Below are 25,573 nucleotides of genomic sequence, written 5' to 3'. Positions count from 1 at the left end.
GGCTCTGTTGGTTGAGCATCATCCCATGCACCAAAATGTTGCCAGGTTGATTCTCAGGGCATATGCCCAGGTAGAGGCTTCAGTCCCTGGTAGAGGGGGGCATGCAGGAGGTGTTTCTCTTCCTCATGGATGTTTCTCTCTCTCCCTCCCTCTTCCTCTCTAAAATCAATAAAAACATATATTTTTAAAAATCACAATGTCATTTATGTTAGAACCCATGAAAATAAAATACTGAAGTATAGCTCTAACCAAATATGTACAAGATACATATGACAGTCAGAGGAAGATGGCGGCCCTGTGAGAAGCAGCAGCGCCCCCGCTCCAGCCACAGACTTGATTTTCTCCTAAAATCCTACGTAACCAGCTTGAAAAAAAACAGAGAAACATACCTGAGTGGACAAAGTGTGAGTGAGGAGCACCAAAGAAACATCACGGAGTCCGGTAAGAGAGGGGGGCTATAGGAAGGAGGAGTCCGCCCTGAAGCTTGTGCTGGGCTCCGAGCCTGAAGGCTTGGAGGCTGCAAAGCCCCGGGACGGCATCCAAAAGTGGGGATCCCACACCCGGAGCAGAGAGGGGAAGGAGCACCCTGTGCATAGGGCAGAGGGACCCAGGGGAGCGCTGAGTCCGGGAGGAGACGGCGCCTTCCTAGGAAACAAAGCCTCTAAGGGCGGCTGCAACGGGGCGTCTGGTGCTCGGGGTGCCGACCATAGGGAAAGCTGTCCCAAGGCCTGTGGCACCCAGGTGGTGAGGGACCAGAAGACTGTGCTGAGCACCCACACACGGGGACCCTCTGCCTCCCTGTGGGGCATTGTGTTGAGCCCCAGAAAGCCCTCAATCTGCGTGGTGTGGGAGAGAGGAGGAGCCCTCCCACCCTGAGCTCCCTGTGCTGGGAGGCTGGGTTCTGCAACCAGCCCTGAGGATGTCCTCCCGCCCTGAGCTCCCGGGTGCCAAGAGGCTGGGATCTGTGACCAGCCCTGAGGGTCCCCATGGTGGCAGTGAAGCCGAACCAGCTTTGCTCAGACCAGCGGTGTGGAGAGCTGCGTGGAGCTGACTTTGGGTCCCTTCCCGCTGGGTGTCTTGGAGCAAAGGCAGAGGGACCTTGCTGGGCAGACTCTCTGCCTGTGTGTTGCTTTGTGCTTTTGTGAGTTTGATTTCGGAACTGGTTCCCACCTCCCCTGCGTGCACTACACCGACAGACCAGCGGAGGCTGTCATTGGGGTCTGCACAGTAGACGGTCTGAGGGGCGGGCCTGGTGCGACCAGCCAACCAGAGCTGATCAGGGAGGGGCGGAGCCGGCCGGCCTCTCCTGCAGCCAGGAGCACCGCCCCCAACAGGAAAGGGGCATGTCCCGCTCACTGAAGCCCCAGACACACCTGCAGGGCACAGTCCTGAGGGGGAAGGGAGAGCAGCTCGTAAGAGGACTTTACAAGAATAAGACTCTCAGAGACTGTTGTTTGGGAACTGGAGGAAATGCTGAAAACCCTGCTGGGGGCTGGGCAGGCAAAGGGCCCACCAGAATGTGTTCTTAATCGAACCCACTGAGCCCAGGCTGCCAAAAAGGCCCCTACAGAAAAGGCAACAGGCTGAAATTAATCTGAAGCTGCAGCACGACAGAGCCTGGGGAGCTAGAATCAGAGGACAGGGTAGGGACTGAGGAGCTGGTGGTGGAGCAGAGACTAACTCCCACAGAGTGAGCGCCTGACAGCAACACCTCTAAGGGGAGTGATACCTGGGCTACACTAGCCACCCTGTACCCTAAAGACTCTACAGAAGACTCTGGAGCAAGACCAGGCAACTACAAGGTTGCAAAATAGCTGACAAGAAGAGGTGGCCCACGGAGAGTCTCAGATCAACCATCTACCTAAGGACACCAAAGCCAAACCTTGACGGCTCCTCACATTGGGTGATACACAAGTACCTCCGAGGAGAACTAGAATCACAAAAAACACTGACCCTCAGACAAAATGAGTTGCCCAGAAGAAACGCACCTGATTGACTACCTTCTTCTCTGCTGTTTTTTTGTTTGGTTTGGTTTTGTGTTTTTGTTTTGGGATTTTTTTGATTGTTTTTTCTTTGTGGGTTTGTTTATTTTCTATCTTTTTTCCTTAGGAAGAAGAGAAAGGGGAGAAAATTTGTTTTTTCTTCTTTTTTAAATTTTATAAAAATCTTTTTTTCTTTTTTAATTTTTTTTTAAACATTTTTTTAACAAATTTTTTTTTTTTATAAAAGAATTTTGTCTTGCTTAGCTTGTTTTTGGTTTCGTTTTCGTTATTTGCTTTGTTTTGTTTTATCCTTGCTTCTACTATCAATACTTTCTTGATATCCTTGCTTAACGACTAGGACTTTATCATTATAACCAAGTTTATTGCTTTCCTCTATCGTTTCCCCCAAATCTCTTACCAGATCCCTGCCTGCCTGGGCTTATCTCTCTCACTCCTCTCAATCCATTGGCATAACTTTTTTCTTCTTTCTTTTTCTACTTTTCTTTCATTCTTTCATTCTTTCCACTTCTGTTTTCCTGTCCGATTGTTAGTTTCTCTTATTCTCTTTATTGTATTTTTGTTTTCTCATTTTCAACTATTATCCTATTCCTATTCTCTCCCTTAATTTTGTGCTGGCCCTTCTTTCAGAATCTTTTCTCTGCTTCTGTTATCTCCCAATAGCTTCTCTATTTTTTACATTTTAGTTTATTATTATTTTCTAAATTTTCACCAGTATTAACAACAATATACACCTCTGGGCTCCACTGGACCCACAAGACAAAATCCCACCCCACAAGACTGGGACACAGCAAATATATCTAATATATAGATATAAGCACTAAGACCTACCAAAATGGGGAGACAAAGAAACAACCCCCAAATTAAAGAAAAGGAAACATCGCCAGAAAAAGACGTTGATGAGATGGAGTTGAGCAAGTTATCAGAAACAGAGGTCAGAGTATTGATGATGAAGATGTTCAAGGAACGTAAGAAGACTATAGATGATAAGATGGAGAACCTCAGTGAAAACATGAAAAAAGAGATACATACCATAAATAAAACTCAGACAGAGATAAAGAATGCTGTATCTGATATCAAGAATGCACTGGAAGGAATTAAAAGCAGGCTCAATGAAGCAGAGGATAGAATAAGTGACTTAGAAGACAAAGTAGAGAAAATCACACAATCAGAGCAGCAAAAAGAAAAAAAACGTAAAAAGCATGAGGACAGTCTAAGGTAACTTTGGGACAACATGTAGCGAAACAATATTCGCGCATTATAAGAGTGCCAGAGGGGGAGGAAAAAGAGCAAGGGATAGAGAACTTGGTGGAAGAAATAATTATAGAAAACTTCCCTAGGCTGGTGAAGGAGAAAGCCACAAAAGTTGAGGAAGCACAGAGGGTTCCAAACAAGAGAGACTCAAAGAAACCCACTCCGAGACACATCATAATTGAAATGGCAAACGGCAAGGACAAAGAGAAAATATTAAGGGCTGCAAAAGAGAGACAAGCAGTGAACTACAAGGGAACCCCCATAAGGCTGACAGCGAATTTCTCAACAGAGACTCTTCAGGCGAGAAGGGAGTGGCATGAAGTTCTCCAAGTAATGAAAAGCAAGAACATGCAACCAAGATTGCTTTAACCAGCAAGGCTATCATTTAAATTTGAAGGTGAAATAAAAAGCTTCCCAGACAAAAAAAGGATAAAAGAGTTCAGTACCACCAAACCAGCATTGCAAGAAATGCTAAAAGGACTGCTTTAAGAAAAAGAAGGAATATTGAGAGAAAGGTACATCAGCATAAAGGGGGAAAATGGCATTAAATAAATGGATATCAATAGTAACCTTAAATGTAAATGGAATGGGCCAATCAAAAGACAAAGGGTAGCTGAATGGATAAGAAAACAGGACCCACATATATGCTGTCTACAAGAGACCCACCTGAGAGCAAAAGACTCACACAGGCTAAAAATGAAGGGGTGGAGTAAAATATTCCATGCAAATGGAAAGGAAAAGAAAGCTGGAGTAGCAATTCTTATTTCTGACAAAACAGACTTCAAAATAAAGACCATAACGAGAGACAAAGATGGTCACTACATATTACTAAAGGGATCAATCCAACAGAAAGAAATAACCCTTGTGAACATTTATGCACCCAATACAGGAGCACCTAAATATATAAAAAAACCTCTTGGGGGACTTCAAAGGGGAGATTGACAGCAACACGATCATAGTGGGGGACTTTAACACCCCACTGTCAGCATTGGACAGATCATCAAGACAAAAAATCAACAGGGAAACACAGACCTGAAATGAATCACTAGACCTAAAGGATTTAATTGACATTTATAGAACATTTCACCCCAAAGCAGCAGAATACACATTCTTCTCAAGTGCACATGGAACATTCTCAAAAATGCACCACATGTTAGGGCACAAGTCAAGTCTCTACAAAGATAAGAAGATTGAAATCATATCAAGCATCTTCTCGGATCACAATGCCATGAAACTAGATATCAACCACTATAAAAAACCCAAAAATGTTCAAACACATGGAGGTTAAATAGCATGTTATTAAACAATGAATGGGTTACCAAGGAGATCAAGGAAGAAATCAAACACTTCATGGAAAGTAACAAAAATGAACAGACAACAACCCAAAACCTATGGGACACGGCGAAAGCAGTCTTAAGAGGAAAATTCATATCATTACAGGCCTATCTCAAGAAACAGGAAAAAGATCTAATGAACCATCTAACACAACAACTAAAAGAACTAGACCAAGAACAGCAAGAAAAGCCCAGAGGAAGTAGAAGGAAGGACATAATAAAAATCAGAGCAGAAATTAATGACACAGAGACTAAAGAAACAATACAAAAAAATCAATGAAACCAAGAACTGGTTCTTTGAAAAGGTGAATAATATTGATGCACCTTTAGCCAGCCTCACTAAGAAACAAAGAGGGAGGACCCAAATAAATAAAATCAGAAATGAAAGAGGCGATATAACAACTGACCCAACAGAAATACAAAGTATTGTAAGAAAATATTATGAGCAACTGTATGCCAACAAATTGGACAACATAGGGGAAATGGACAAATTCCTAGAAGCATACAACCTTCCAAATCTGAATCAAGAAGAGGCAGAAAACCTGAATAGGCCGATAACAACCAATGAAATTGAAGCAGTAATCAAAAAATTCCCAGCAAACAAAAGTCCTGGAACAGATGGATTTACAGGCAAATTTTACCAAACATTCAAAGAAGAATTAACACCTATTCTATTCTAACTATTCCAGAAAATTCAAGAGAATGTAAAACTTCCAAACTCTTTTTATGAGGCCAGCATCATCCTAATCCCAAAACCAGATAAAGAAACTACAAAAAAGAAAATTACAGGCCAATATCCCTGATGAACAAAGATGCTAAAATCTTCACTAAAATACTAGCACACTGGATTCAGCAATACATAAAAACGATCATACATCTTGACCAAGTGGAATTTATTCTGGGGATGCAAGGCTGGTACAACATCCACAAATCAAAATATGTGATACATCACATAAAAAAAATGAAGGCCAAATATCATATGATCATATCAATAGACGCAGAAAAAGCATTTGACAAAATCCAGCACCCATTTCTGATAAAAACTCAGCAAAGTGGAATTAGAGGGATCATACCTCAACATAATAAAGGCCATATATAACAGACCTACAACCAACATCATACTCAATGGCCAAAAACTAAAATCATTTCCATTAAAAACATGAACACTACAGGGATGTCCATTTTCACCATTCTTATTCAACAAAGTACTGGAAGTCCTTGCCATAGCCATCAGACAGGAAGAAAACATAAAAGGTATCCAAATTGGAAAGGAGGAAGTAAAACTGTCATTATTTGCAGATGGCATGATATTGTACATAGAAAACCCGAAAGATTCCATCAAAGTACTACTAGATTTGATAAACGAATTTGGCAAGGTAGCTGGATACAAAATCAACATCCAGAACTCAATGGCATTCTTTATACACCATCAATGAACTTTCAGATAGAGAAACTAAAGAAACAATACCATTTACTATTGCAACTAAAAAAATAAGATACCTAAGAATAAACTTAACCAAGGGTGTAGAAGACCTGTACTTGGTAAACTACAGGACACTGAAAAAAGAAATAGAGGAAGATATAAACAAGTGGAAGAATATACCATGTTCATGGATTGGAAGAATTAGTATCATTAAAATGTCCATACTACTCAAAAATCTATAAATTCAATGTAATTCCTATTAAAATACCAACAACATATTTCACAGATCTAGAACAAACATTTCAAAAATTTATATGGAACCAAAAAAGACCCCCATCTTGAGAAAAAAGAACAGAGTGCAAGTGATCACGTTGCTGGACATCAAATTGTACTAGAAAGCCATTGTAATCAAAGCGGCCTGGTATTGAGATCATACCAGGGGCTGCAAGAGAGAGACAAGCAGTTACCTACAAGGGAACCCCCATAATGCTGAAGACAGATTTCTCAACAGCAACTTTTCAGTCCAGAAGGGATGGTCATGAAGGTTTCAAAGTAATGAAAAGCAAGAACCTGCAACCAGGACTGCTTTATCCAGCAAAGCTATCATTTAAAATTGAAGGTGAAGATGGCGGCGTAGGTAACAGCTGCACCCGCCGCCTCCTGCAACCACATCAAAGTTACAACTAAAATACAGAACCACTATCACTCACAACCTCCTGAAATCTGGCTGAACAGAAGCCCCACAACCAGGGAGCTGAAGAAGCACCGAGAGAGGTAGGAGGGGCAGAGACACGGGCGTATCTAGACTGAATCACAGAGACATGGCCGCGGGCCCACACCCGGTGCCGAGGTTGAAACCCGAAAGGGAATCTCAGCGGTGGAGTTTTCCCAGAGGAGGGAGGGGGGTCCCAACCCCACATTGGGCCCCCAGTCCAGGGCTCCAGGTGGGGAAGAGATGCCCCCACAGCTTCAGGCTTGTGAAACCAGTGGGGACTGTCGCTGAGGGTAGCGGAGGCTGTGGGGGCCCCAGCAGCTCCTCTTAAAGGGCCCACGCACGACTCACTTGGGCGCTCCCTCTGAGCCCAGCGCCGGTCAGCAGCCTGAAAGGACCTGGGGACACTTGGGGAGGAACTAACCTGCCTGGAATCTGGGCAAGAAGAGGAGGGGTGGCTTCCTCCCAGGCAGAAGGGCTGGCGGAGGCCATTGCTCCTTTGGCGAGTCCTCCCCACACACAGCCTGCAGGCAGGTGCCATATTTGAATCCGCAGTGCCTGACTGACGCCTTTGGCCCCGCCCCGTGATTCCTGGAGGCCCCGCTTCTCCCACCTGCAGGCTCATCCAGGCCATTTCCAGGGGCTTTTCTGTGCAAGTGGCCTCTCGAGACTCATGCTTAAGACTTTCCTGAAATCTCTCAAACAAGCAGCAGCGGGCCCCATACAGCTTGATAAGCAGCCCCAGGCCTGGCACTAGTGGCAGCCTGCATTGGCTCATAGCTTGGCCCCTCCTGGACACCTCCAAGCCCAGCACAAGTAGCAGCCAACTATGGTTTGCTGTGTAGCTCATGCTCGGTGGCCCTGGGCAAGGCACTGGCAGAGGCTGACTTTTCATCTCCTGGGGGCCCCATAGACAGTGAACCTGGTGGTCAGACTCGACCATGCTGGATTATAACCCTACCACATCCACGAGTGACACACTCAAGGGGCACACTTGGTGAACCAAAGCTCCACTGAAGTAAATCCTGCTCCATAGGGGTGTCTCCAGCACAGCAGCTCTTTGGCTGTAGTTGCAGCTGGCCCTCACAGCTGATTGGCCTGGGGGTCAGTTCCTCCCAGGGATGCCAACAGCAACCAAGGCTCAACTACAACAGGACAGTGCACACAGCCCACACAGGGGAGCACCTAGAAGGCCCAGCTCAGGTGACTGGGGAGGCTGAACCACTGGACCCTACAGGACACCTGCTACACAAAGCCACTCTACCAATTCCAGGAGACATAGCAGCACTACCTAATACATAGAAACCAACACCTGGAAGCAGCCAAAATGTGGAGGCAAAGAAACATGTCACAAAGGAAAGAACAGAAGAAATCTCTAGAAGAGGAACTAAATGAAATAGATCCAAGCAAGCTAACAGACAGAGAGTTCAGAATTTTGGTTATAAGGATGTTTAAGCAGATGCTTAGGGAAATAACTGAGAAAATCAATAACATAATAAAGTACCAATTTGAAATGAAGGCTACAGGAACTGAAGTGAAGAATAATTTACAGGGAATCAACAGTAGAGTAGAGGACACTGAGAATCAAATCAGCAATTTGGAACACGAGGAAACAAAAAACACCCAACCAGAAGAGCAAAAAGAAAAAAGAATCCAGAAATATGAAAATAGTATAAGGAGCCTCTGGGACAACTTCAAGAATCCCAACATTCATATTATTGGGGTGCCAGAAGAGGCAGAAAGAGACCAAGGAATTGAAAACCTATTTGAAAAAATAATTACAGAAAACTTCCCCTACCTGGGGAAAGAAATCGACTTACAAGTCCAGGAAGCACATAGGGTCCCAAACAAGAGGAACCCAAAGAGGCCCACACCAAGACACATCATAATTAAAATGCCAAAGGTTAAAGACAAAGAGAGAATCTTAAAAGCAGCAAGAGAGAAGCAGTTAGTTACCTACAAGGGAGCACCCACACGACTGTCAGCTGATTTCTCAACAGAAACTTTGAAGGCCAGAAGGAGTGGCAAGAAATATTCAAAGTGATGAAAAACATGGAACTACAACCAAGATTGCTCTACCCAGAAAACCTATCATTTAGAATTGAAAGTCAGATAAAGAGCTTCACAGATAAGAAAAAGCTGAAGGAGTTCATGACCACCAGACCAGCACTACAGGAAATGTTAAAGGGTCTTCTTTAAGAAGAAGCTAATGAACAAAAGAATCTGATGAAATAAATAGATCCAGAGACATTGACACATGTAACAGACGATCATATTTCAGAGGAAAGAGGGAAGGGGAGTGGAGGGTAGGAAGAGATTAACCAAAGAAGTTATATGCATATATGCATCACCTATGTACACAGTCAATAACAGGGTGAAGGCCTGGGGAGGGGGTGGAAGTGAAGTGGAGGGGGTCATTTGTGGGGGAAAATGGTATACCTGTAATACTCTCAACAATAGAGATAAATTTAAAAAGTCAAAAACTAAAAAATAAAAAATAAAATAAAATTGAAGGTGAAATAAAGTGCTTCCCAGACAAAAGAAGGCTTAAGGAGTTCAGTACCACCAAGCCAGCATTGTAGGAAATGCTGAAAGAAATGATTTAAGAAAAAGCAAAACTATTGAGAGACAGGTACATTGGCATAAAGGTAAAAAATGGCATTAGTAATTATATATCAATAATAACCTTAAATGAAAATGTAATAAATGCTCCAATCAACAGATATAAGGTAGCTTAATGAGTAAGAAAACAGGACTGATATATATTGCTGTCTACAAGAAACCCATCTGAAAGAAAAGATTCACACAGTCTAAAAGTGAAGAAATGGAAAAAAACATTCCATGCAACTGAAGCAAATAAATAAAAAAGCTGGGGTAGCAATACTTTTTTCTGACAAAAAAGACTTCAAAGTAAGGACCATAACAAGAGACAGAGAAGGTCACTGCATAATGCTAACGGGATCAATCCAATCGGAGGAAATAACACTTATATTATATATACACCCAATATAGGAGCACCTAAATATATTAAAAATTTCTTGGTGGATTTTATAGGGGAGATCAACAGCAACACAGTCATAGCAGGATACTTCAAAATCCCACTGTCATCACTGGAAAGATACCAAGACAAAAAATCAACAGGAAAACAGAGACCTGAAATAAAACACTAGATATAATGGATTTAATTGACTTTTACAGAACATTTCACCCCAAAGCAATAGAACACAAATTCTACTCAAATGCACATGGAACATTCTCAAAAATAGACCACATATTAGGGTACAAAACACGTCTTTTCAAGTTCAAGAAAATTGAAATGATATCAAGCATCTTCTCAGATGACAATGGCATGAAACATGAAATCAATCACTATCAAAAACTTAGAAATATTCAAAGGTATGGAGGATAAATAGCCTGTTATTAAACAATGAATGGATTACCAATGAGATCAAAGAAGAAATCAAACAATTCCTAGAAAAAAATGAAAATGAAGAGACATCAACCCAAAATCTATGGGACACAGCAAAAGCAGTCCTAGGAGGAAAGTTCATAGCATTACAGCCATAACTCAAGAAACAAGAAAAAGCTCTACTAAACTATCTAACATAACTTAAAGAATTAGAAAGAAGACAGAAAGAAAAGTCCAAAATAGAAGTAAGGAAATAATAAAGATCAGAGCAGAAATTAGTGACATAGAGACCAAAAAAATCAATGAAACCAAGAGCTGGTTCTTTGAAAAGATAAATAAGATTGATGCACCTTTAGCCAAACTCACCAAGAAACAGAGAAGTCCCGCATGAATAATATCAGAAATGAAAGATGCGATATAACTGACAGAACAGAAATACAAAGGGTCGTAAAAAAATACTATGAGTAACTATATGCCAATGAACTGGGCAACCTGGGTGAAACTGAAAAATTCCTAGAAACATACAATCTTCCAAAGCTGAATTAAAAGAATCAGAAAACCTGAATATGCCAATAACAACTAATAAAATTGAAGCAGTAATAAAATAACTCAAGCAAACAAAAGTCCTGGACCAGATGGATTTACAAGTGGGTTTTAACAAACATTCAAAGAAGAATTAACACCTATTCTCCTCAAACTATTCCAGAAAATTCAAAAGGAAGGAAAACCCCAAAGCTCTTTTTATGAGGCCAATATCATCTTAATCCCAAAACCAGATAAAGACACTACAAAGAAAGAAATTACAGGCATATATTCCTGGTGAACATAGATACTAAAATCCCCAAGAAAATACCAGCAAGTGGGATCCATCAATACATTAAAATGATCACACAACACCACGGAGTGTAATTTATTCCAGGGATGCAAAGCTGCTATAATATTCACAAACCAATAAATGTGATACATCACATAAACAAAACGAAGAAAAAAAAATCCTATGATCATATCAATAGATGCAGAAAAAGCATTCGAAAAAATCCAGCACATATTTTTGATAAAAACTCTCAGCAAAGTGGGAATAGAGGGATAATAACTCAAAATAATAAAGCCATATACAACAGACCTACAGCCAACATCACAGTCAATGGTCAAAAACTAAAACATTTCCCTTAAAAACAGAAACAGGGATATTCACCTTCACCCTTCTTTTTCAACATAATATTGGAAGTTCTATCCACAGCCATCACATAGGAAGAAAACATAAAAGGTATCCAAATTTTAAAGGAAGAGGTAAAACTTCATTATTTGCAGATGGCATGATATTGTATATCGAAAACACTAAAGACTCCACCAAAGTACTACTAGATTTAATATATGAATTCAGCAAGGTAGCTGGATACAAAATTAACATCTGGAAATCGGTGGCTTTTTATACCCAAAAATGAACTCTCAGAAAGAGAAACTAAAAAGACAATGCCATTTACCATTGCAACTAAAAAGTAAGATACCTAGGAATAAACTTAACCACAGATGTAAAACATCTATACTCAGAAAACTACGGGACACTGAAAAAAGGAATAGAGGAAGACATAAACAAGAGGGAGAATGTACCATGTTCATGGATTGGAAGAATTAGTATCATTAAAATGTCCATACTACTCAAAGCAATTTATAAGTTCAATGCAATTCCTATTAAAATACCAACAGCATATTTCACAGATCTAGAACAAACATTTCAAAAATTTATATGGAACCAAAAAAGACCCCATCTTGAGAAAAAGAACAGAGTGGGAGGGATCATGTTGCCAGACATCAAACTGTACTAGAAAGCCATTGTAATCAAAATGACCTGGTATTGGTACAACAACAGACATATAGGACAATGGAACAGAACGTAGACCCCGGAAATAGGCCCAAGCCATTATGGTCAGTTAATATTTGACACAGGAGGTAAGAGCATACAATGGCGTAAAGGCACTCCCTTCAATAAATGGTGTTGGGAAAATTGGACAGCTACATGGAAAAAAAAAAAATCATACCAGATCACCAACTTACTTCATACACAAGAACAAATTCATAGTGAACAAAAGATTTAAATATAAGTCACGAAACCATAAAAATCCTGGAAGAAAACATAAGTAGTAAAGTCACAGATATCTCACGTAGTGGAATTTTCACAGATACATTTCCTAAGGCAGGGAAATAAAATATATATATGCAAATAGGACTACATCAAAAAAAAGCTTCTGCACAGCAAAATAAATCAGCCTCAAAATGCAAAGGAACTCACGGCATGGGAGATCACATTTGCCAAGGATGCATCTGATAAGGGGCTAATTTCCAAAGTGTACAAAGAACTCATACGACTCAACACCAGGAAGACAAACAATTTCATTTAAGAATGGGCAAAGGGCCTGAATAGACACTTCTCCAAAGAGGACATACAGATGGCCAAGAGACATATGAAAAAATGCTCAGAGTCACTAATCATCAGAGAGATGCAAATTAAAACCACAATAAGGTATCACTTCACACCTGTCAGGATGGCTACTATCAACAAATCAACAAATGGCATGTGCTGGTGAAAATGTGGAGAAAGGGGAACCCTAGTACCCTGCTGGTGGGAATGCAGACTGGTGCAGCCACTATGGAAAACAGTGTGGAGGTTCCTCAAAAAGTTGAAGATAGGACTGCCTTTTGACCCAGTGATCCCACTTCTATGAATATATCCTAAGAACCATGAAACACTAATCAGAAAGAATATATGTACCCCTATGTTCACAGAAGCTCAATTTACAATAGCTAAAATGTGGAAACAGCCCAAGTGCCCATCAGTATATGAGTGGATAAGAAACTGTGGGACATTTACACCATGGAATACTATGCAGCTGTAAAGAAGGATCTTGTACACTTTGGGACAGTATGGGTGGGCCTGGAGCATAGTATGCTAAGCGAAATAAGCCATTCATAGAAAGATAAACATCACATGATCTCACTTTTACGTGGAATCTAAAGAACATAATAATCTGATGAACAAATTAAATTCAGAAGCATGGAAGCATGGAACAGTCAGACGAATCTCAAAGGGAAGGTAGGGGTCGGTGGGTGGGTGTGGAGAGATTAACCAAAGAATTTATATGCATATATGCATAACCCATGGACACAGGCAATATTGTGGTGAAAGCCTGGAGTGGGGAGTGGGTTTGGGGTGGAAGCAGTCAATGGGGAAAAAAGGGGATGTGTAGTATTTTGAACATTAAAAAAAAGGAAAAAAAAGGTGAAATAAAGAGCTTCCCAGACCAAAAAAAAAAAAAAAAAAAAAAAAGCTAAAGGAGTTTATTACTACCAAACCAGCATTGCATGAAATCTTAAAGGGACTGCTGTAATAAGAAGTCGAAACAGAGAGAAAGAGAAACATAGGCATAAAGAAATAAAATGGCAATAGATAAGTATCTATCAATAATAACCTTAAAAATAAGTGGAACAAATGCTCCAATCAAAACATAGGGTAGCTGAATGGCTAAGAAAACAAGACCCAAATATATCCTGTTTACAAGAGTCCCACCTAGAACAAAAGACTTACACACATGCTAAAACTAAAAATAAAAAACCTTCTGGAGGACTTTAAGGGAGAGATCGACATCAATTTATTCATAGTAGGGGACTTTAACACCCCACTGACTTTACTGGATAGATGTTCCACACACACACACACAAAAAAAAACAAGGAAGTAGTGACTCTAAATGACACACTAGATCACTTGGGTTTAAGTGACATTTACAGAACATTTCACTCCAAAGCTGCAGAATATACATTCTCCTCAAGGGCATTTGGCACATTCTCAAAGATAGACCACATGTTAGGACACAAAACAAGTCTCTACGTGTTTAAGAATATTGAAATCATATCATCGTCTCAGACATTTACACCACAGAATACTGTGCAGGTGTAAAAAAGAAGGGTCTCCTACCTTTTGAGACAGCATGGTGGGACCTGGAGAGCATTCTGCTAAGCAAAATAAGCCAGTCAGAGAAAGAGAAGTATCACATGACATCTCTCCTATGTGGAATATAATGAACAAAATAGATCCAGAGACATAGAAACATGGAACAGACTGATGAATCTCAGAGGGAAGGAGGGGGGAGGGGGAGTGTGTTGGGAAAGATTAACCAAAGAATTTATATGCTTATATGCATAACCCTTGGACACAGACAAAAGTGTGGTGAAGGCCTGGAGTGGTGGGGTGCAGAGTGGAGAGAATCAATGAGGAGAAAAAGGGGAACATCTGTAATACTTTCAATAATAAAGATAAATTTAAAAAACAAAACTTTTTTAAATGCTTAGGAATAAATTTAGCAAAAGAAGTGTAACACTTGTACACTGATACAACAAACCATTTTTTTTTTTAATTAAAGGAAACCCACATAAATGGAAATGCATTCCATATTTATGGTTCTGAAGAATAAATATTAAAATAACAAACTCCACAGACTCAGTGCAATACCTATAAAAATCCTACCTGGCTTTTTCACAGAGATTAACTAAGTGATCTTAAAGTTTATATGGAATTGCAAATAGCCAAAACAATATTGAAAAAGAATAAAATTGAAGGACTCACACTTTCCAACATCAAAATATACTAACAAAGCTAGAGTAATCAAAACAGTGTGGTACTGGCATAAGAATAGACGTCAAGATCAATGAAATAGAATTACAGTCCAACATGGCTGCAGATTAGGTGGAAGCTACACTGACCTTCCAAGACCAAACTGATTACAACTAAAATACAGAAAAATCATCCTGAATAATCAACTGAAGACTAGCTGTAGAGAAGCCTTATTACCAAACACTTAAAGAGGAGGCCACATTGAAACTGGTAGGAAGCACAGAGGTATAAGAGAGCTCCCACAGGCAGAAGCTGAAGTTCCGGAGGAATATCTCAGCTGCGAAGGTTTCCCCGAGAAGTCTGGGGTCTAAACCCCAAACCAGAAAAACTGGAGATGTACATGCAAAAAAAAAAGGAAAAAGAAAGAAAAAAAGAGGGGAAGGGAAGGGAAGGGAAAAGGGGAGGGGGAGGGGGAGGGGGAGGGGGGAGGGGGAGGGGGAGGGAAGGGAAGGGAAGGGAAGGGAAGGGAAGGGAAGGGAAGGGAAGGAAAGGAAAGGAAAGGAAAGGAAAGGAAAGGAAAGGAAAGGAAAGGAAAGGAAAGGAAAGGAAAGGAAAGGAAAGGAAAAAGAGAAAAACTAGATCACCAGAGCACTAGAACTGGGAATGGTGTCCATATAACATCTACTGTGAAAAGCAGCAGGGTTTCTGTCCGCCAGGGAGAGACAGCTGAAAATGCAGGCACCCTCTTAAAGGGTCAAGGCACAAAATTTTGTTTGCAGCCACTCACCTTGGGCTCTGGCAGAGGGAGGGCAGAGTGGAGTAGAACAAAATAAAGACGGACTCATAGATAGAGAGCAGAAAGACAGCTCTGGTGGGTGGGAAGGGGGAGAGGAATTAAGCAAAAAAGAGAGAGAAGCCCAGCCAGCATGGCTCAGCAGCTGAGCATTGATCTATGATCCAGGAGACTGAGGTTTGATTCCCGGTCAGGGCACATGCCCGGGTTGCTGGCTCAATCTCCAAAGGGGGGCATGCAGGAGACAAAAATCAATGACCCTCTCATCATCGATGTTTCTATCTCTCTCTCTCCCTTTCCCTTCCTCTCTCTGAAATCAATAAAGACATTTTTTTTATTTTTTTTTTAAAGGGAGAAAGAGAAAACACATAGATATGGACAACAGTGTGGTGATTACAGGGGTGGAGGGGGCTGGGTGGAGGTGGAAGAGGGCATAGATGGGATAAATGGTGATGGAAAAAATTAAATTTTTTTAAAAGAATTAGAGTCCAGAAATAAACATCTCCTCTGATGATCAATTGATTTTTGACAAGAGTATGACAATAGCCTGGCTGGCGTGGCTCAGCAGTTGAGCATCAACCTATGATCCAGGAGATCGAGGTTCAATTCCCGGTCAGAACACATGCCTGGATTGCAGGCTCAGTTCCAACTAGGGGGCATGCAAGAGGCAGCTGATCAATGACTCTCTCATCATTGATGTTTCTATCTCTCTCTCCCTCTCCTTTCCTCTCTTTGAAATCAATATAAACATATTTAAAAAAAAAAAAAAGTGTGACAATAATTCAATGAGGAAAGAATGCTCTTTTCAACAAATAGTGCTGGAATAATTAAATGCTCACATGCAAAAGAATAAAATTGGGATCCCTATCTCACAACATTCACAAAAATTAACTCAAAATGAAACACAAATCTAAATGTAAGAGCTAAAAGTATAAAACCTAGAAGAAAATAAAATAGAATTGTGAGTGACTGCTAGTAAGAATGGGGTCTCTTTGGGGTGATAAAATGTTCTAAAAGTAGATTATGATTATGATTGCACAACGCTGTGAATGTGCTAAAAGCCTCTAAATTGTATATTTTTAAAAGAGTGAATTGTACAGTATGATGTACATCTCAATAAAGCTGTTTTGTTTTTTTTAATAACCAATTTATGAGTTTCCTTTGGTAGAACATGGTTTCTCTTTATTAATCCTTTATTCTGTTTTCCTGGGATTCCTCACCTGCAGCTGAATCAGGAAACTCTTAGGCTTATTTATTTTACTAAGAGGCAGAAAAGGGGTGAGTGTAAAAGTAATATATGCATAAATAACACCAAATCTGTGCCTGTAAAAATGTAGGTTCTTCAAAATATTTCAGGTCTACATAAATGCCTTCAGTACAAGGGGTCCACGGTCTATATAACCTCCTTCCTAATTCCTCTCTTCCCCCACTCACTATCTCCTGCTCACCCTTACCCTCTTCCTCCTCCTCTCCTTTCCTTCTCTCTCCCTGTCCCTCTCTCCCTCTCACATGCCTTCTTCCTCTTCATTACCCTCTCCTCCCCCCTCCCTTCTCCCTCTACTCTCCCTCCCTCTCCATCCCTCTCCCTCCCTTTCGCTCTCCTTCACCTTATCCTCCTCTGCTCCATCCCTCTCCCTTTCCTCCCCTCCCCTCCTTATCTCCCTCCCACTCTCACTCACCCTCTCCCCTCTCCTTCTCCCTCCCTCTCTCTCCTCCCTTTCTCCTCCCTCTTCCTCTCTTCCCTCTCCTACTCCTTCCTATCTCTCCCTCAATATCCCACATCCTTTAGAGCACTAGACTAGGAATAAGTGCTGGGAGCACTGTCTTACATGGTACATTGTACTTCTGGAGACAATAGACGAGTTCCATGGGCCGCACTGCTTTCTGTCGACTGTCCTGCATCTTCTCCAGCAGTAAGAGCAGCTGGAAGGGGACATTTCTCCTCTGCTCTTCCACTTCCCTTGGTACTGTTATCCTGTCAAATAAGAACATCCATGAACCTCCTGTTCCCACAATTCTCAATGTTAGGTGCATATTAGAAACACTTGAAGAAACTTCCAAAAGTCTCCATGTCCAGGCCATTCTGTAGACTAACTAAATCAGAATTTCTGGAGGTGGGGTCCAGTTATCAAAATTTTTCAGTTTCTCAGATGATTTAAGTGTACAGACAAGGTTAAAAAATACCATACTAGTAAATCAGCTATAGTGAGTAACCTCTTGAGAGGGTATCAGCACAACTGCTGCCTCACTTCTCTCCCCACTCTGCCTAACATTCACACTAAAATAAAAGTCAGACACAGTAGGTCCTCCTGGGTCCAGAGTAAAGTGGGCATGCAGCCTAATGTCCACCCTGAAGCACTCCAAACACTCATCTAGGTCCTGGGAAGAAAGGGCAACATGAAGGTATATCAGTGTACTTTAGAAATGATTTCTTTAATTATAGGTATCTCAAAATTGTCTATGCCAATGGAAGAGGAAAAAACAGAAAGCATAGGGCAGAATAGAATGTAGAATAATACATATGTGTGTGTACCATAATATGTATATTATCATATGTGTGTTTTGTTTGAAAAAATCAATAGAGACTTTGCATGTACTTATTGATTTATTCCTCCTTTGACACTGGTCTAACCCCAAATTATATTTAATCAAATCAGTGGCTATCAATCCTGAATGCATTGTTATATCACTGGGGCATTTTTTAAATAGTACCAGTGGCTGGTACTATTTTTTTCCCCAAAATACTGAGAAGTTTATTGCATTTTTAAAGTAGCCACAATCTTAAATACCCTGTTTCAGATTTCCCCAGAATTCCTTCATAGCACATCACATTGAATATTGACATGAAGCCCTCACAATGTTACACTTGAAAACCCCATGAGGAACAATATTTTAGGAAATAGAGGGTTTAAGGCCAAATGAAATCAAATATCTAGGGGTAGTACCAGGCATTTATATTTTAAACTTCTTAGGTGATTAGAATGCACAGTCCAGAATGTGCAGAACAAGACTTTTCTTTGGTAACTTTTGAAAGAAGACTTCTAGAAGTCCAAGGCACTGTGGGCTTCCAGTCAAGATGGCAGGGTAGGTAAATGCTATGCTTATCTCCTGTGAACACATCAAAATTACAACTAAACTACAGAACCACCATCACTGAGAACCACCAGTCTAGCTGAACAGAATTCCTACAACTAATGATATACAGGAAAAGGCACATCAAGACTGGTAGGAGGAGTAGAGACACAGAGCAGGCTGGTCCCACATCCACATGTGGTGGTTAAAAATCAGGAGGGATATCTCAGTTGCACATGTCCCCCCAGAGGAGCAAAGGGCCCCAGTTCCACACAGGGCCACCAAGCCCAGGGTTCCAGTGCCAAGAAGAAAAGTCATCATAACCTCCAGATGTAAAAACCAGTAGAGGTTGTGGCTGACTGAGACAGAGGGCAGTTGGAGTCCCAGGAGTTCACAAATTTATCCACTGATGGACTTACTCACTCTGAGCTCCAGTGCTGGGGCAGCAGCTCAAAAGGCACCAGGGACATAGAGGGAGGAACAGAATTATCTGGCTTTGGGGTGAGGGCTGGAGGGCGAGCTTTCTCCCAGACAGAAGGGCTGGCAGAAGCCATTGTTCCTTTGCTGAGCCTTCCCCCTGCAGGTGCAGGCAGGCACAAGATCTGAGTATCCATCAGCCTGGATAACACTGTTCACCCCGCCCTGGCAATTCCCTGAGACCCTGCCCTACCAAATTTGCAGGACCAACCAAGTCCAGTGGCTTTTCCATACAAACAGTCTATCTATTCTCGTGCTGAGGATTTCCCTACAGTCTTTCAAAGGTTCACAAACCCCAAGCAAGTAGCATCTGGCCTTGGCATGCCCCATCCTCTTGCTAAGTAGCCCCAAATCCAGCACTAGCAGAAGCGAGCATCAGTTTGCAACTTAGCCTCTCCCAGGAGCCTCCAAGTTCAGCACAAGAGGCTATCACCTGCAGATCACATTTTAGCTTATAATAGGTGGCCCCAGGCAGGGCACAGGCAGCAGTTGACCTTGGCCTAACCTCCCAAGAGGCCCCAGAACCAACACACCTGAAGGGCGAGATTCAGACCATCACCCAACCACCTCCACAAATGAGACACCCAAAAAGGTAAACCCAGCAGGCACCAGAGCCCAGCTAAAGTGAATTCTGCTTCATAGTGTTAGACTCTGCATAATAACTCCTCCACTGTAGTTATGGCCAGTCCTCACAACCAATCAGCATGAGGGTCAATCCCTCCCACTAAAGTGCCAACAGCAATCAAGGCTCAACTATTACAGGAAGGAACACACAACTCACACCAATGACACACCTGGAGCACCGCCTCAGGTGATAAGGGAGACTGTGCTACTGGGCCACACAAAACACCTACTACATAATTCCAGTCTGCCAAGTTCAGGAGACATAGCAGATCTACCTAATACATAGGGAACATACACAGAGAGGCAGCCAAAATGAGGAGTCAAAGAAACATGTCCCAAATGAAAAAAAAGGACAAAACTCCAAAAAAAAAAAAAACTAAACAAAATGGAGATAAGCACTCTTTCAATTGCAGAGTTCAAAACACTGGTTATAAGGATGCTCAATGATCTCAGTGAAAACTTCGATAAGAGTTAGGAAACATAAAAATGGAGATAGAAAACATTTTTTAGAAGCAGTCAGAATTTAAGAAAACAATATCTGAAATGAAGAATACATTAGAAGGAAACAACAGTAGATTAGATGAAGCAGAAGTTCAAATCAATGATTTTGAAGACAACAATTTTGAAAACCATAAGAAAAGTAAAAGGAAAAAGAAGAAAAAATGAGGAAAATTTAAGGTGCCTCTGTACAACATCAAGTGTACCAACATTCACATCATAGTGATAGAAGAAGAGAGAGAGAAAGGGATTGAAAAGTTATTTGAGGAAATAACAGAAAACTTCCCTAACTTGGCAAAGAAAATAAGCATACAAGTCCAGGAAGTGCTGAGGATCCTAAACAATATGAACCCAAAGAGGTCCACATAAAGATACATTGTAATTGAAATGCCAAAGATTAAAGACAAAGAAAGAATCTTAAAAGCAGAAAGAGGAGAGCAGTTAGTTACCTACGAGGAGCTCCCAGAAGACTATCACCTGATTTTTCAACAGAAATTATGTGGGCCAGAAGGTATTGGTGCAAAATATCCAAAGTTATGAAAGATAAGGACCTACAACCAAGATTACTCTACCCAGCACAACTATAATTTAAAATCAAAGGAGAAATAAAGAGCTTCCCAGACAAGAAAAAACTAAGGGATTTCATCACAACCCAACCAGTATTACAAGAAATGTTAAAGGGACTTCTTCAAAAAGAAGAAAAAAATATCAAAAATATGATAATAAAAGGGCAATAACTACCTATATATCAACAATTACTTTAAATGTAAATGATTAAATGTTCCAATCAAAAAAATAGGATGGCTGAATGCACAAGAAAACAAGACCCTTACATATGCTACCTACAAGAGATTCACTTCAGATTGAAAGACACACATAGACTAAAATTAAAGGGATGGGGAAATATTTTTTCATGTAAATGGTAAAAAAACAAAAAAAATCTGGGGTAGCAATTACTTTACCAAAAAAATGAATTTTAAAAATAAAGTCTATAACAAGAGACGAAGAAGAACCCAGCAATTCCACTTCTGGGTATATAGCCAAAGAAACCCAAAACACTAATTTGGAAAGGTATATGCACCCTTATGTTCATTGCAATGTTATTTACAATAGCCAAGATATGGAAGAAACCTCATAAATTGAAACAGGTACCAAACTTATGGACGTTGGTTGTAGAGAATATTTTATGAACTTGATCCCAAAAGCAAGGGGAGTAAAGGCAAAAATAAATGAATGGGACTATATCAAACTAAAAAATTTCTGCATAGCAAAAGAAACAAATGACAAAACAAAAAAGCATCCAACCAAATGGGAGATGATAGTTGCAAAACAACAGCTCTGACAAAGGTTTATTATCTAAAATATACAAAGAACTCATAAAACTCAACACCAAACAACCCAATCAAAAAATAAGCAGAGAACCTGAACAGACACGTCTCCCAAGAAGACATAGAGATATATGAAAAGATGTTCAACCTCACTAGCAATTAGGAAAATACAAGTCAAAACTACAATGAGATACCACCTCATACCTGTTAGAGTGGCTATTATTAAAAAGACAAGTAATAACAAGTGTTGGAGAGGTTTAGAGAAAAGGGAACCCTCATTCACTGCTGGTGGGAATGTAGACTGGCACAGCCACGATGTAAGTCAGTCTGGCGATTCCTCAAAAAATTAAGAATAGAACTACTATATTACCCAGCAATCCCTCTCCTGGGTATATACCCAAAAAACTCCAAAACATGTATTCACAAAGGTATATGTACATCTATGTTCATTGCAGCATTATTCACGGTGGCCAAGACATGGAAACAATCAAAGTGTCCTGTGGTAGAGGACTGGAAAGAAGATGTGGTACATGTACACAATGGAGTAGTACTCAGCCATAAGAAAGGATGAAATATTGTCATTTGTGGCAATATGGATGAACTTTGAGAATATTATCCTAAGTGAATTAAGTCAGAGAGAAAAAACTAAGAACCGTATGATTTCACTCACATGTGGGATATAAAACTGAAACTCATCGACACAAACAATAGTGTGGTGGTTGTCAGAGGGAAGGCAGTGGGGGGTGAAGGGGACCTAATATACGGTGATGGAAGATGATTTACCTTTGGGTGGTGGGCACATAGTGCAATATAAAGATCTTGTAACATAGAAACTCACACCTGAAACCTATATGATCATATTAACCAATGTCACCCCAATATACTTAATTTTTTTTTAAAAGGAAAAAAATAGATAAAGGGATAAAGAAGAAGTAGTATGTATAGACAATGGAATATTACTTGGCCATAAAAAAGGAGTTAAATCTTACCATTTGTGACAACATGGATGGACCTAGAGGGTATTATACTAACTGAAATAATAAGTCAGATGGAGAAAGGCAAATACCTTCTGATTTCACTTATATGTGGAATCTAAAACACAAAATAAACAAAAAGCACAGACACAATCATAAATACAGAGAACATTTTGATGGTTGCCAAATGGGAGTGGAGTTAAGAGGATGGATGAGAAAAGTAAAGTAATTAAAAAGTACACATTGGCAGTTACAGAATAGTCATGGGGATGTAAAGGGCAGCATAGGGAATATAGTCAATAATATTCTAATAGCTATGTAATGGTATCAAGTGGGTACTAGACTTATCAGGCTGATCACTCAGTAAGTTATATAAATGTCTAGTCACTACATTGTACATCGGAAACCAATATAATATTAAATGTCAACCATAATTGAGAAGTAAAAAATTATTTTTAAAAAGTCGAAGTAACTGTGAATAACTGAATATTTGAAAACATAAAGTGATACACATGTTTATAGCCTGAATAATAGTCTTACCATTTCAGTATCTGGGTGAAGCCCATGTTCCTGATCAATACCTGGATCAGGGAGTTAAGGCAACATGTCTGTCCAATGTTGTGTAAACCAACTGGGTCTATAAGGAGAAAAGAAAAAAATACTGAAGACAAGACCTAACTAAGGGATTTAACAGAAGTCATATGTTTTCCTAGAATCTACTTTAAGGACATGAAATACTGTAAAGTACTCTCAAAGGCATGAAGAATTCATTAGGGAGCTTGCAAAATAATTAGGAGAAAGAGATAAAGCATGAACTCTGAAAAGTGAAACAGCAATAACAGTTTTATTAGTCCATGGGGAAAAGAGAGATGTCACAAGAAATTGTATTACTCGTTGTTTTATGTTTTGTTTTGTTTTTTATTGTTCAAAATATTACAGCTGTCCCTTTCTCTCCCCATTGACCCATTTCGCACTAACCCACCCCCCTCCTCAGTCCCTCACCACACCATTGACTGTGTCCTTGGGTTATGCACATGCGCCTATAAATTCTTTGGTTAATCTCTCCTCCTCCACTCACCCACACCCCTCCATCCCTCTGAGATTCATTAGTCTGATCCATGCTTCCATGTCATTGAACCATTTCTGTCCATTAGTTTATTAAGTTCTGTAAATTCCACATATAAGTGAGATCACGTGATGTTTGTCTTTCTCTGAAAGGCTTGTTTTGCTTAGCATAATATTCTAAAGGTCCATCTATGCTGTGCCAAAGGGTACTAGATCCTTCTTCTTTACAGCTGCATAATATTCCACGGTATAAATGTCCCACAGCTTTTTAATCCACTCATCTACTGATGGGCACTAGGACAGTTTCCAGATCTTAGCTACTGTAAATTGCACTGCTATGAACATGGGGGTGCATATATTCTTTCTGATTAGTGTTTCAAGATTCTTAGGATATATTCCTAAAAGTGGGATCACTGGGTCAAAAGGCAGTCCCATTTTCAACTTTTTGAGGAACCTCCATACTGTTTTCCATAGTGGCTGCACCAGTCTGCATTCCCACCAGCAGTGTACTAGGGTTCCCCTTTCTCCACATCCTCACCAGCATGTCTCATTGCTGATTTGTTGATGGTAGCCATTCTGACAGGTGTGAAGTAATACCCCGTTATGGTTTTAATTTGCATCTCTCTGATGATTAGTGACTCTGAGCATTTTTTCATATGTCTCTTGGCCATTTGCATGTCCTATTTGGAGAAGTGTCTATTCAGGTCCTTTACCCATTTTGTAATTGGATTGTTTGCCTTCCCCTTGTTGAGTTGTATGAGTTCTTTGTATACACTTTGGAAATTAGCTCATTATCAGCTACATCCTTGGCAAATATATTCTCCCAAACTATGGGATTTCTTTGTATTTTGAGGCTGTTTTCTTTTGCTGTGCAGCAGCTGTTTGATGTAGTCCTATATGTTTATTTTTTGTTCTGTTTCTCTTACCCTGGGAAGTGTATCAGTGAAAATTCCACTATGTGAGATGTCTGTGACTTTACTGCATACGTTTCCTTCCAGAATTTTTATGGTTTTGTTACTTACATTTAAGTCTTTTATCCATTTTGAAGTGGGGTTTTTGTGTGTGTGTATGGTGGAATTTGGTGGACTAGTTTAATTTTTTTCCAAGTACCTGTCTACTCTTCCCAACACCATTTATTGAAAATAATGTCAATCCATTGTATGCTCTTGCTTCTTTTGTCAAAAATTAACTGACCATAACGGCTTGGGTCATTTCTGGGGTATCTGTTCCATTCCATTGGTCTATAAGTCTGTTCTTATACCAGTACCAGGCTGTTTTTATTACAATGGCTTTTAGTATAGTTTGATATCCAGTAAACTGATCCCTTCCGCTCTGTTCTTCATTCTCAAGATGGCTGCGGCTATTCAGGGTCTTTTTTGGTTCCATATAAATTGTCGACATGTTTGTTCTAGATCTGTGAAATATGCTGTTGGTATTTTAATAGAAATTGCATTGAATCTATAAATTTCTTTGCGTAGTATGGACATTTTAATGATATTAATTCTTCCAATCCATGAGCATGGTATATTCTTCCACTTGTTTATATCTTCCTCTATTTCTTTTTTCAGTGACCTGTAGTTTTCCAAGTAGAAGTCTTTTACATCCTTGGTTAAGTCTATTCCTAGGTATCTTATTTTTTAGTTGCAGTGGTAAATGGTACTGTTTTTTTAGTTTCTCCCTCTGAGAGGTCATTGTTGGTGTATAAAAATGCCATCAATTTCTGCATGTTAATTTTGTATCCAGCTACCTTGCCAAATTCCCTTATCCAATCTAGTAGTACTTTGATGGAGTCTTTAGGGTTTTCTATGTACAATATCATGCCATCTGCAAATAATGACAGTTTTACTTCCTCCTTTCCAATTTGAATACCTTTCATGTTTTCTTCCTGTCTGATGGATGTGCCAAGGACTTCTAGTACTATGATCAATTAGAGTGGCGAAAGTGGACACCCCTGTCTTGTTCCCGTTCTTAGGGAAAATGATTTTAGTTTTTACCATTGAGTA

At 40.2% G+C, this 25,573-nt stretch overlaps 1 protein-coding gene across 1 annotated transcript in view; it reads right to left on the bottom strand.

Moving 5' to 3' along the window:
* USP18 (ubiquitin specific peptidase 18) overlaps positions 1–25,573 on the bottom strand; it is a 55,253-nt gene that overhangs the window by 27,440 nt on the left and 2,240 nt on the right. The window contains 2 exon segments of the mRNA XM_081129341.1: positions 17,362–17,507; positions 23,046–23,142. Of these exon segments, the coding sequence (XP_080985467.1) occupies positions 17,362–17,507; positions 23,046–23,142 (243 nt within the window).

This window comes from Miniopterus schreibersii (assembly GCF_964146895.1).
Source record: "Miniopterus schreibersii genome assembly, chromosome: 2".
Taxonomy (NCBI): Eukaryota; Metazoa; Chordata; class Mammalia; order Chiroptera; family Miniopteridae; genus Miniopterus; species Miniopterus schreibersii.
This window is presented reverse-complemented; position numbering and strand designations above follow the sequence as displayed.